The 11281-nt window shown below is 36.0% G+C and overlaps 1 protein-coding gene across 1 annotated transcript; it reads left to right on the plus strand.

Moving 5' to 3' along the window:
• Positions 1–311: 311 nt before the first annotated feature.
• LOC125075160 lies at positions 312–10610 on the plus strand. Its single transcript, XM_047686781.1, has 6 exons — positions 312–585; positions 5651–5758; positions 6381–6496; positions 7524–7635; positions 8716–8842; positions 9411–10610. The coding sequence occupies exons 1-6, from the start codon at positions 512–514 to the stop codon at positions 10062–10064; spliced, it is 1191 nt and encodes a 396-aa protein (XP_047542737.1). The 5' UTR covers positions 312–511; the 3' UTR covers positions 10065–10610.
• The last annotated feature ends 671 nt before the right edge of the window (positions 10611–11281 follow it).

The following is an 11281-nucleotide window of genomic DNA, read 5'->3' on the forward strand; positions in this document are numbered from 1 at the left end:
GTTGTGTTTATATATAGATGTTCCATTGTAACACTATTTATATATTAATAACTGTCACTTGGATTTTTAAGTCGAGAGCAGAAGAGAAAGTCGATGTTAATATTATGAATCACTTAATTTATTTTACGTATATCAACGTTTAAATTGTAAAAGAAATCTAGTTTTGTAAAAAAAATTGACTTAGTAGAGTTTTCTTCAAATAATAAATAGCGTCATAAAACAATCGAGTTCCCATACAAATCTATTGAATCGAATCACGAATTAAATGTTGCCACACATATTTCCTATGGTAGATTACATCACCATTTCATGGCACGCATTTAGGACTTCGACTTTTCGTGACAGCATGTCATTTTCGACATTTGATTGATAATTTTCTAAAGATCCATCAAATTAGTTTGTTTGAAAGTTACTTTAGGCGCTAAATGTTAATATTTTATAATTTTCTCGTATTGAGAAGGATGTGAGTAAACGGTTTCGATAACTGGAGGTCGCGGCTTTGGTTCCCACTATGAGCGCTCTAAAGTGTGTAGTTGAAGGCTGCAACATGGAATATGATGTGATCTGCAGCTTTTCATTCTACAAGTAAGTGTTTTTCCCGCTTTTATTTCAATAAGAATGTTATTTGGATGAACTGGGGTGATCATTGCTTACAGTAACGCTGTGTGACCTCGGACGCTTAAAAAAAAATCATTTACGTCCTAAGAACAAAGATTTATTTACGAATCCTATAAGATGTTTACATTTTGTTTTCGATTCGATTTTCTTGTTTGTATCGATTATTATTACGTGAAAATGCTTTAAGGATTCGGATTAAGACTTATACAGTAATTATTTATATTAATAAGTATTGTTGTATATCATATCATCCTTCCCACCATTCAACTATGGAGCTTATCAAATTTGTTACCTATATCGATACTATAGAGTTATTTAGAGACTTTTAGTGTTAACTCACATAGTCATGTTATTTATAGTATAAACTAATATTACAAAATTGTTTTTTATTACAAAATATTTTCATTCTATACATTTTAAGCTCATTATGACGTTCATAAACTTTAACGATCTCTACAATTTTGATAAACATCGTCAATAGTAAAATATCCTGCTGGAAAATTGATTGGAATTTATACATACACCTATAAAAAATTATTCAATTAATAATGTCTATAGATTGGACAAAAACCAGATGAGAATTCAATAACACATACACACCTCAATACAGAATTGATTATATTCATGGATAATATGCTCGTCGAAACTCCATTGTAATCAAATCTTATTAATAATGGTACATCTGTTTGAGATTACTAGACTTGGACACCATTTGGTGTTTCACCATTGAAATTAGTCAGTTATTCGCATTATTTGCTTTGAGGAAGGTTTCAACTGTCAGTTTTGTTGTAAGTCACCGCTAGATGGCACTACAGCCATATCTAATATATACATACATGCAGACAGGACAGTGTTTGCCGAGTTGTACTAGTTAGTATACATTATAAGATATATATAGTCTCTATTCCAATGAAAGAAGTAAAAGATAGTATCTCAGACTTACATTGAATAGCTCTACTATATGCACTACAAACAGTTCTTGACTAATATATCTCTATTTATAATACAACACTATTACACTTAACTACTTATATACACTTTAATTTTACTTCCATACTTCCGATAACAGCTTCGTCAATGTACAAAATGGCCTTTTTTCATGAAGCTTTAATTAATTCAATAGATTATAAAAAGTTTTGAATCAGTTATGTGGGACAAATCAATTTTTAAGTTGTAAACTTGTATATAATAATTAACAAAACACCATTTTGCATCGGAATGCTTGAAATAGGATTTTTAGTAAGGAAAAATTTGTGGTTCCGGTTAATGTAAAGTGTGAAAATTATTTGTATGTAAAACTTACACTAGAAGATCAGAGCATTTCAGAGCATTAAATATATACTATATTAATAAAAAGAGGTAAATATTATTTGTTTGTATGTAAGGAAACTCGGGAACTCATGATCCAGTTCTAAGCTCTTTCACTGGTAGTCTGCTATATTCATCCCGAGTGCTTCTTCTTTCCCTGCCCTTGTCTCTATTTAGGGTCGCCTCTACATGTCTTTTCCTTCCATTCTTCTCTGTTATTCTTCATCCGATCACATCCATGTTTATCAAATCCTTCCTTACACACTTAATACTTGTTTTCATTTACCGAATGCTAATTAAATATATTTGTATCATTACATTTTCTTTATTAAAAAGTTGCACCCGTGCAAAGCCGAGTTGGGTCACTAGTAATATTATAAGTAACTGCACTTTGCAGATTCACCTGCTTTAACTTTAAAACTATGAAACGAACAAGTACACTCATAAATACTTATAGCCTATTCCGATGGAAGTAGGAAAAAAGGTAAACAAACCTTAGATTTACGTATTTCATGCGATTTGCTAAAAACTCAGCTATATTGTGCACTATTAAGAGTTTTGTGATTAAAATTTCTTTATTTATAATACAGCACCATTGCACTTAGCTGCTTATTTCCACTTTAATTTTACTTCCAAAATTCCGATAACAGTTTCGTCGACGTTCAAAACGCAATTTTATCGCAAATCCAAGAACAAGAACATATTTTTGAATAGATAAAGACTGGTTTCTCTTGTTAAGGCGAGGACATTCAAAATGTACATTATTAAGGAGACTCGTAGAATCAACAAAGTTATGGACAATTCTATTCTACGCACCTTAATCAGGGCCGGACCGTAAGTTTAGGGGGCCCTGGGCTAACACTACTTAGGGGTCCACCGAAGACATATCTGAACGTAGATTTGAATTAAATTAATTGAACGGGTTTGATTAATTGCAGGCATCGCAAAACGCAACCCATACGATCTCTTTAATTTAATAAAATTATGGATTCTTTCGCATTATCGTCTATTTTTGACTTTGACTTGACTTAGCTGGGGCCCCCTTGAACCACGGGGCCCTGTGCTGAAGCCCAAAAAGTCATATGGTAGATCCGGCTCTTCGTTTATTGAGATGATACCCGAGATATCATTATTGTCAGTATTATATTACATTATTGTAACATTTGTGTTGTTTTTATTTAGTTTAATATAACAACATTAGAGTCAAGCTTATCCCATCAATAGTTTATATATATACTAATACTAAAACCTTGTCCGAAACGTGCTGCGTATTCTGGTATAAGTTTTATGAATACTCTATTCCAACCATAACAGGAAAAAAGTCAAATAAACAACATTTGACAGCAAATTGACGCGATATCATTGGTCGAGAGCTTGATTAATCTGTGATATTCACTGTGGATTTGCGAAAAAATTGCGTTTTGAACGTCGACGAAATTGTTATCGGAATTTTGGAAGTAAAATTAAAGTTGATATAAGTAGTTAAGTGTAATAGTGTTGTATTATAAATAAAGATATGTTAATCATAAACTCTTAGTAGTGCACAATGTAGCTGAGTTATTAGCAAATCGCATGAAATACGTAAATCTAAGATTTGTTTATCTTTTTTCCTACTTCCATTGGAATAGGATATATATTTGTTTAGTAGTTTTTTTCAGTTAGTACAGATTATTATATCCAATTAGTAAAGTTCTAAAAACTTACAACGGTAACCGTTTCCAAATCAACTTTGACTATCACAAAAGCAGAGTCGGATTTAGAGGTCTGGAAGTCCTGGTGCCACAAAGGAGAGGAGACAAGAGCAACAGAGGCGATGAGACCCTAATAATTATATTATGAATTCATTTTAATATTTTTCAATCAGTAAGCTATAATTCAGTTCAGTTGCTCCAGTTGCCCTCCCCTAATTCCCCTAACTGAAGACCATTTACATATATGGGTTACGATAAGATCTCTATTACATTCAGATCCAACTTTGACCGAATCTAAACTGTTAAATATGCAACCGATTGGTCGTTTGAAACGATTACTTTTCGATTCGATTGCGACGAACTGTCGATTTGTTAGAATCGGGCCCCCGGCAGCACGTGTAACAGTCCCGTAATCACGGGAAGGGTGCCGCAAGTATTAAGTGGCACGCATCGTCTGGCATTCAGCCAGAAGTCCCACATAACTGACGGCAGGGAGATCAAAATCGTTGTATTAATTTTTATAGCCGGTTTATACTCATGAGACACCAATATATTTCGTTTTCATACATTTATCCAACTGTCCGTTATTCGTAGCTTGTTAACGAATTGTAGTTTCAATATTACGCCTCGTACGTAAATCCTCTGTATTCGTATAGCTGAAATTAAAAAAAATATATCCCGCTGAGTTCCTTTCTCGGGTCCGAGGTGTTAATTTCCGAACCGGTGGTAGACTTTTGACTGTCAATAAGCAAGTGTAATCACTTCCATATCGAATAAATATTTTTGACTTAAAACGTGAATATAGTAAATTAAAAATATATTTATAGAAATGTCACACAGTTCGTGTTCATTCCGATGGTGGGAGGAGTTGAGTTCCATGCGATTTGCTAATCGCTCAGCTGTAGTAAACACTACAAACAGTTCTCGATTACTATATCTTTAGTTATAATACAACACTGTTCCACTTAACTACTTATATCCACTTTAATTTCACTTCCAAAGTTGCGATAAAAACTTCGCTTACAAACTCAAACTCAATTTCCTTTATTCAATCCATCCATCCATCCTCCTGCCCTTATCCCAATTTTACTTGGGGTCGGCGCAGCATGTCTTCTTCCATACTTCTCTGTCAGACGTCATCTCATAAGTAACATTATTTCTAACCATATCGTCTTTCACACAATCCATCCATCGTTTCTTTGGTCGTCCCCTACCTCTATATCCATCCACATCCATTCTCAAAACCTTTCTCACAACATGGTCCTCATTCCTCCGTATAACATGCCCATACCAAGACAGCCAATTCCTTTATTCAATAAAGAAGCATAATACTTACTTATTGATAGTCAAATTAAATATTACGACCGGTTCGGCAAAGGAAACACCCTGACCTAAGAAGAACCGGCGAAAGAAACACAGCGGGTCTTTTTGTCAATCTAATCAAGTACATATAATATGATTAGAAATAGCCAGGAGGCGATCGTTTCATTCCCAAGGTGTGCTATCAATCATTTATTCACTAATTGTATAGTATAGAGATATAATATCTCGACCAATGATATCGCGTCAATTCAAGGTCAAAGTTGTTTATTTGTCTATATTTGGAATTCCCCCTTTCGTTGGAATCGTCTGGATGCGATTTAATAGTTGGAAAAGAATGGCTAATGACATCTTTTAAGTTCATTTCGGTTGGTATATTCTTGAACAACATTTAAATAATTATTTGGAAATAACGATTCAAAAGTGCTTTTAAAAGCCTAATAGAATCAAGTTTTAGGTTGGCTTTTGTGTAATATACAGGTGGACCGGTATATGGAATGCCTGATAGAGAGTGATCACCACCGCTCATAATAGATTTGACGCTATGGTAACCATTCCTTACATCACCAATACGCAATCAACCTTGGGAGACTATCCCTTGTAGTTACACTGGCTCACTCGAACCGGAATATGTTTTGAGTGGATGGTACCTATCGCACACAGTTCACTTTAAATTGAACTAAATTTAGTATATGTGTATTTTTTTTATGCAGTGTTAATACGTCAGCCCAAACCGATGATAAAAGACAGAACTGGATCGAAGGTGCTATGCAGGAGGAGAGCGAGTGCCTATGGAGACACGTGAGCTTGCAGCTTTGTGGGTGAGAAACTGGTCGATTTTTTTTTTACACCTAAATTTTGTTTGCATTTTTTGATGTCAGCCCTGAATTCCAAATTAGCTTTCTCTGTGTTTTGGAAGTCAGTTTTTCCCAAATGTTAGGTTACAAATTTGTTTCTTATAATAATAATAATAATAATTAAAAAAAAAGTAATTAATTAAAATAACAGTTACTATTATGTGGGCACGCGTGTGTGTCTATATATGTGTATTTATGTATGTTTTGTTATTCTAATCTCAATCGACTGCCGATCGACGACCCAAGCAGCGTCACATTACAAATGTCATTGTTTTTAAAGGCATTTCAGATTCCCTGATTGGTTCAGATGTGGTATTCAGCCAAATTGTCTGATGACTTTTTTTTATATGAACTGGTCAACTGGCTCACAAACATTGGCGCTGTAAGAAATGTTAACCATTCCTTACATCGCCAATGCGTCTCCAACCTTGGAAGTAATAATAAGCCTTTGAGGCTGTAGTTACACTGATGGTACTAAGTATTGCTGTTTGTCAGTGGAATTTCTGATGAGTGGGTTGTACTAACCAAAATATGCCAGCACAAAGTCTTCAAGTAGTACTATAATTGAAACGATTCAATGAAACAGGTATCACTTTGAACTGGACGCGCAAGGACTATGGATCGACTCGCCAATGTTACCTGAACTACTGACGCCGCAGGAACAAGCCGCTCCGATTCAACAAACAGCCGCTGATAAGAAAGGTAAGAAAATTTGCATATAGAAAGTCATAGGTAGGAAATATTAATGTGTACAGACAAAATTTGTAAATAATGCTATTTTTTTATATGTACCGTGTGCATATGCGTTTAGTAAAAAGCGGTTATTTTAATATTACAAACAGACACTCCAATTTTTTTATGTGTATAGATAATCCACAAGAAACTCCTCAAAAAACTCAAACTCAAGTCCAAGTACTGAACTTCATTTCGTTCATTAGATCCTCAACAGATACGAGTACCTGACCAACAAAAATTATCTACGAAAACTCTAAAAGAATTGTGTAATTATAAGTCCAAGTTTTTGATCGGACTTGAGGACAGTAAATATTAGTAGGAAATAAAAAAGTTGCCGTTGAATCTAAATTCCGTAAAGAATTTCCAAAGCGCTTGGAAGAATACCCGTAAATAGTTTATTGTGAATAGATGGAGCTGGATTACTAGAGTTCGGGTCCCATATCCCACATCTCGGATGTTATGACTGTAGGATTTAATTAGTGTAACTAACGTCGACAAATTCGTAAGAGGTGAATTCATAAGTTAGGTACCGAAGCCGAGAACTGACCTCACAGGAGGCACCTGTAGGACTTGCGTATTCTGATTCGTCATGTGGACTATCAATATCTGGTTTAAATGTCAGTGATCATGTACTTAATTTGTGTTTATAATTCATCTCGTGCTCCGCGGTGAAGGAAAATATCGTGAGGAAACTTGCATGTGTCTAATTTCAACGAAATTCTGCCACATGTGTATTCCACTAACCCGCATTGGAGCAGCGTGGTGGAATATCCACCAAAACCTTCTTTTCAAAGGGAGAGGAGGCCTTAGCCCGGTAGTGGGAAATTTATAGGCTGCGAATGATTATCCCTTGACGAATCCGTCGAGGCGAGTAGGATTACAGGATACGTTTTTCGAAAAAGTCCCAAGAGTCCAAACTTCGAAAATCTGAAGACTAATTAAAATCTTCTTGTATTTTTCTGTGTTGGTTTATCATCACACTTCTCTCCAACAGTGGCTGATATCATCCGTATGGAACACAACTACTGCGTCGAGGCCGTCAAGGAGACAGCCGAGAGTGTCTCCCGTCTTAACGTCAGGCAACTCGTCGATACCTTGGGATATTTGTAAGTAGCACTCTAAACTATGACGCCGAGATGGCCCAGTGGCGTGCGAGCGCCGTTGATGTCGAGTTCAAACTCAGGAAAGCATCACTGAACTTCCTTGTGCTTAATTTGTGATATACTCATACTAGGTGTGCCCGCGACTTTGTGCGCGTTTGAATTTAACAAAAAAGTTATTGTTGTAGCCTTAGTTAGTCCTTGTTACTACAGCTATCTGCCAGTGAAAGTTCCGTCAAAATCGGTCCAGCCGTTCCAGAGATTAGACGGAACAAACGGGCAGACAAGAATTGTAAAAAATGTTATTTTGGTATACGTACCGTAAATACTTATGCATTTAGTAAAAAGCGGTTGTTTTAATATTACAAACAGACACTCCAATTTTATTATATGTAGAGATTTAACTGTAACTTGAAAGCTCTCAAAAGTCATAAGTTTTTGCAACTTTTTGTTAAGTTACTCCAACCGGTTGTAGCGTTATGCTATGTACCCTTTAGTCTTCCTCGATAAATGGACTAACACTGAAAGATTTCTTCAAATCGGACCTGTAGTTTCTGAGATTAACGCGTTCAACCAAACAAACTCTTCATCTTTATACTATATATGTATAAATCCGTCCGTCTGTCATCCGTTCGTTTGTAACTGAACTCATCCTTAACGGTTGGACCGATATAGATGACGTTCTTGTGTGTATTTGTGTCGATGGTTGGTTTGAATTGGACTTGTTACTGCGATCGAGAACTAAATAAAATTCTCATTGCAAAACGGACGGAGTCGGGACGAGCGGCTAGTATATAGTTAACTGATATTTTTTTCATCTTTTCCAATTTCTTATATTGTCATGTAAACCTTGGCTATAGTCAAAACTTTGGCAAAGTTATATTGTTTTGCATTAGGAAACATTTATTAAAATACTATTAGTTGCCCGTGGTTCCGGTTCTACCTTGGATTTCAAGTTTGCGTCAAATTCCATCGAATTTGGCTCAGACAGAGTTAGTTTAGCATTTATAATAATGAAAATACTTTTATACATCACCAAACGTTGATAATCGATTTTATTATTAAAAAAACAATGATATGTTCCAGGTCCATCAAGAATTTACAAAAGAAACAGCTGTGGGTGGTCAAGGTGGAGACGGACAAGGCGGAGGCCTCGATCACGCAGTCAGAACAAGTTATCACCAAGATGCCAGATCCGAAACAGATTATTGAGGTAAGGAGTGTTTAATTCTGGTAGCTCTTCTGGTTTTTTTTTTGGAGACGCGAAAATGGATACCTGTGGCTGTAAGAAATAATAATCATTCCTTATATCACCAATGCACCACAAATCTTTTGAACTAAGTTGTTATGTCTCTTGTGCCTGCTACATTGGCTCAAACCGAACCCCTTACCCCTTGAAAGATTAGCTAAGGTGTCTGGTTTGAGCCATTGAATCTCAGTTCCATGGTGCTGTAAAGAATGGTTAATATTTTTTACGGTGCCTATGCCTTTAAGCGGTGGTGACCACTTACCACCAGGTAGCTCATATGCCTTATATTGCTCTTAGGAATTAAAGAGTTCACCTTGGATGGTGACTATAATATAAAAATATATGATGCCACATCAAATATATATGTATTAATAGTTGTTGTGATCTGGTGTCATGCATACAAAACCCTTGAAGTTCAATCTTGGGTCATAGCAAATTCGGCTCAGTGGCTTAGTGGTGTAAGACCGACAGACAGAGTTACTTTCACATTTATAATATAAGATTATTGCTAAATAAGCAACTAATGTTTCAGATTGTTCCGCAAACATCAACATCTGAAGACCCAGACCTCCAAACCCAGAACGAGGTCCTCCACGTGATGGAAGATGGCAATATATCCGATAACTTCATATACGAAATAGCAGAGGAGCAGGAGATAACGATGGAGGAGGTCAAAGAGATACCCGTCTCGAGTAACAGGGAATGGACTGTGAACATTATACCGGAGGAGACGAAGCCAAAGTATGCGTACATTAAACACTGCAACACCGGCAAGAAGAAGAGACACTTCACAGCCGAAATGAACGAAATAACACTACAAGGTGACTTTGAAAACTATTACATACTACCAGACGTCGATCCGTCCGTCGGTGTGGAAATTACAACGAGCTACGAGCCGGAGAACTTCATAGTCGAGGAATACCCACATTTGGTGCTCGAGGAACGTCCCAGGAAGCGATCCAGGGATTCGGATCCAACTAAACGGAGAAAGAAGAAAATATCATCGCCGTCGGTCAGGGAACAGGTGAGGCAGTTGAAGGCCGAGATCAAAACGGAGATAGACGAAGACTGGGTTATTGATAACAGTGTCTACGATCAGGACACGTCCGATGACTACGATGACAAAAAAGCGGCAAGGGTGAGACGAAAAAATAAAAAGTACCTCGGGTACGACTTTGTTACCTAACCGGGATGTGGAACGGAGCGAAAACTTTTAATCATTTTTTTTTTTATTATTATTTTAATTTAGATATATATTCGCGTGATCCAATGCCTTTAGTTCCAATATAGTTATGTTAATATTTCTTTACACACTAAATATTGTACTTTTAATATAATACGAATAATGTTTTTTTTTTTTTGTCATATATAAATAAGGTACGAAGATGTATAGTGGCTTCCAATGGCAGGAGGTGTTGAGATGAACAAACTTAAGATATACTATGTTGCATAAACAGTTCTTGATTAATATATGTTTATTTATAATACAACACTGTTTCACTTGACTTATATCCACTAACCGACATGAACACCGCAGATAATTTAATCTCGACCGATGACGTCGCGATAATTCAAGGTCGATGTTTGTTTATACTCGTCCTGCCATTAGAACGGACTAAAGTATAATGTTGCCGGGTTTTTGAATCATGTGGAATTTCCGGGTCGATGAAATAAACTTGTTAGCAAGTGCCCATCTTCATAACTGGTAAATAAATATGTTTTAAAATTATTATTCATTTGTTTTTATTTAAATAATGCTTTACAATTTCTCTAGTGTGCGTACACTGTGATGTTCTTGGCTGTTTTTAACTGTACTGGAGTATTAAGCAACAGCTCTCCTTTTTGAGGCAAACGCTTGATGCTTATTCTGACTCGCTGGTCCAAAGCGAGCTGGTATCCTAATGATGTTTTCCTTCCGATGAATTACAAATAATAAATAAGGATATGAATTCTGCGGTGTTTAGCCCGGGCTTAAACTCATAATCAGAGTTAGTATCTTGTAACCATTGGTAATATATTGGTTAGAGATAGACAATAGTTTTAAAATTAGTAATTTACTATGAGCGCCATATTGCTGAGATGATACAGATTTTAAATCTTATTATTCATTAAAATATGACTTTTTTAAAAAACACGCCTGGATCTAGGCACGTGTTCCAACACAGGACACTAATCATTGTAAATCTGTTTATTTGGAAAGAGTAACCATGCGAGTTTTTTGCCATTTCTTCTCGCTGGAAGCTGCTTCCCGATACGGTGGTAGTGTTTAAATATTGACGATTTAAAAACGCATCATTGTGAAGTTTACTTGAACAAAATTGTAAAAAATCACGTGAAGTCGCTTGCTAAACCGCCCTTGCTTCGCACGGGTGCAATGCTGGTACTAAATGTCTAACAACGTTC

Source organism: Vanessa atalanta, chromosome 30 (assembly GCF_905147765.1).
Source record: "Vanessa atalanta chromosome 30, ilVanAtal1.2, whole genome shotgun sequence".
NCBI classification, from domain to species: domain Eukaryota; kingdom Metazoa; phylum Arthropoda; class Insecta; order Lepidoptera; family Nymphalidae; genus Vanessa; species Vanessa atalanta.

Coding starts and splice junctions, on each gene's coding strand:
- LOC125075160 (XM_047686781.1), top strand. CDS start 512: ATGAGCGCTCTAAAGTGTGTAGTTGAAGGCTGCAACATGGAATATGAT. Junction 586..5,650: donor TGCAGCTTTTCATTCTACAA/GTAAGTGTTTTT, acceptor TTTTTTATGCAG/TGTTAATACGTCAGCCCAAA. Junction 6,497..7,523: donor AACAGCCGCTGATAAGAAAG/GTAAGAAAATTT, acceptor TCTCTCCAACAG/TGGCTGATATCATCCGTATG.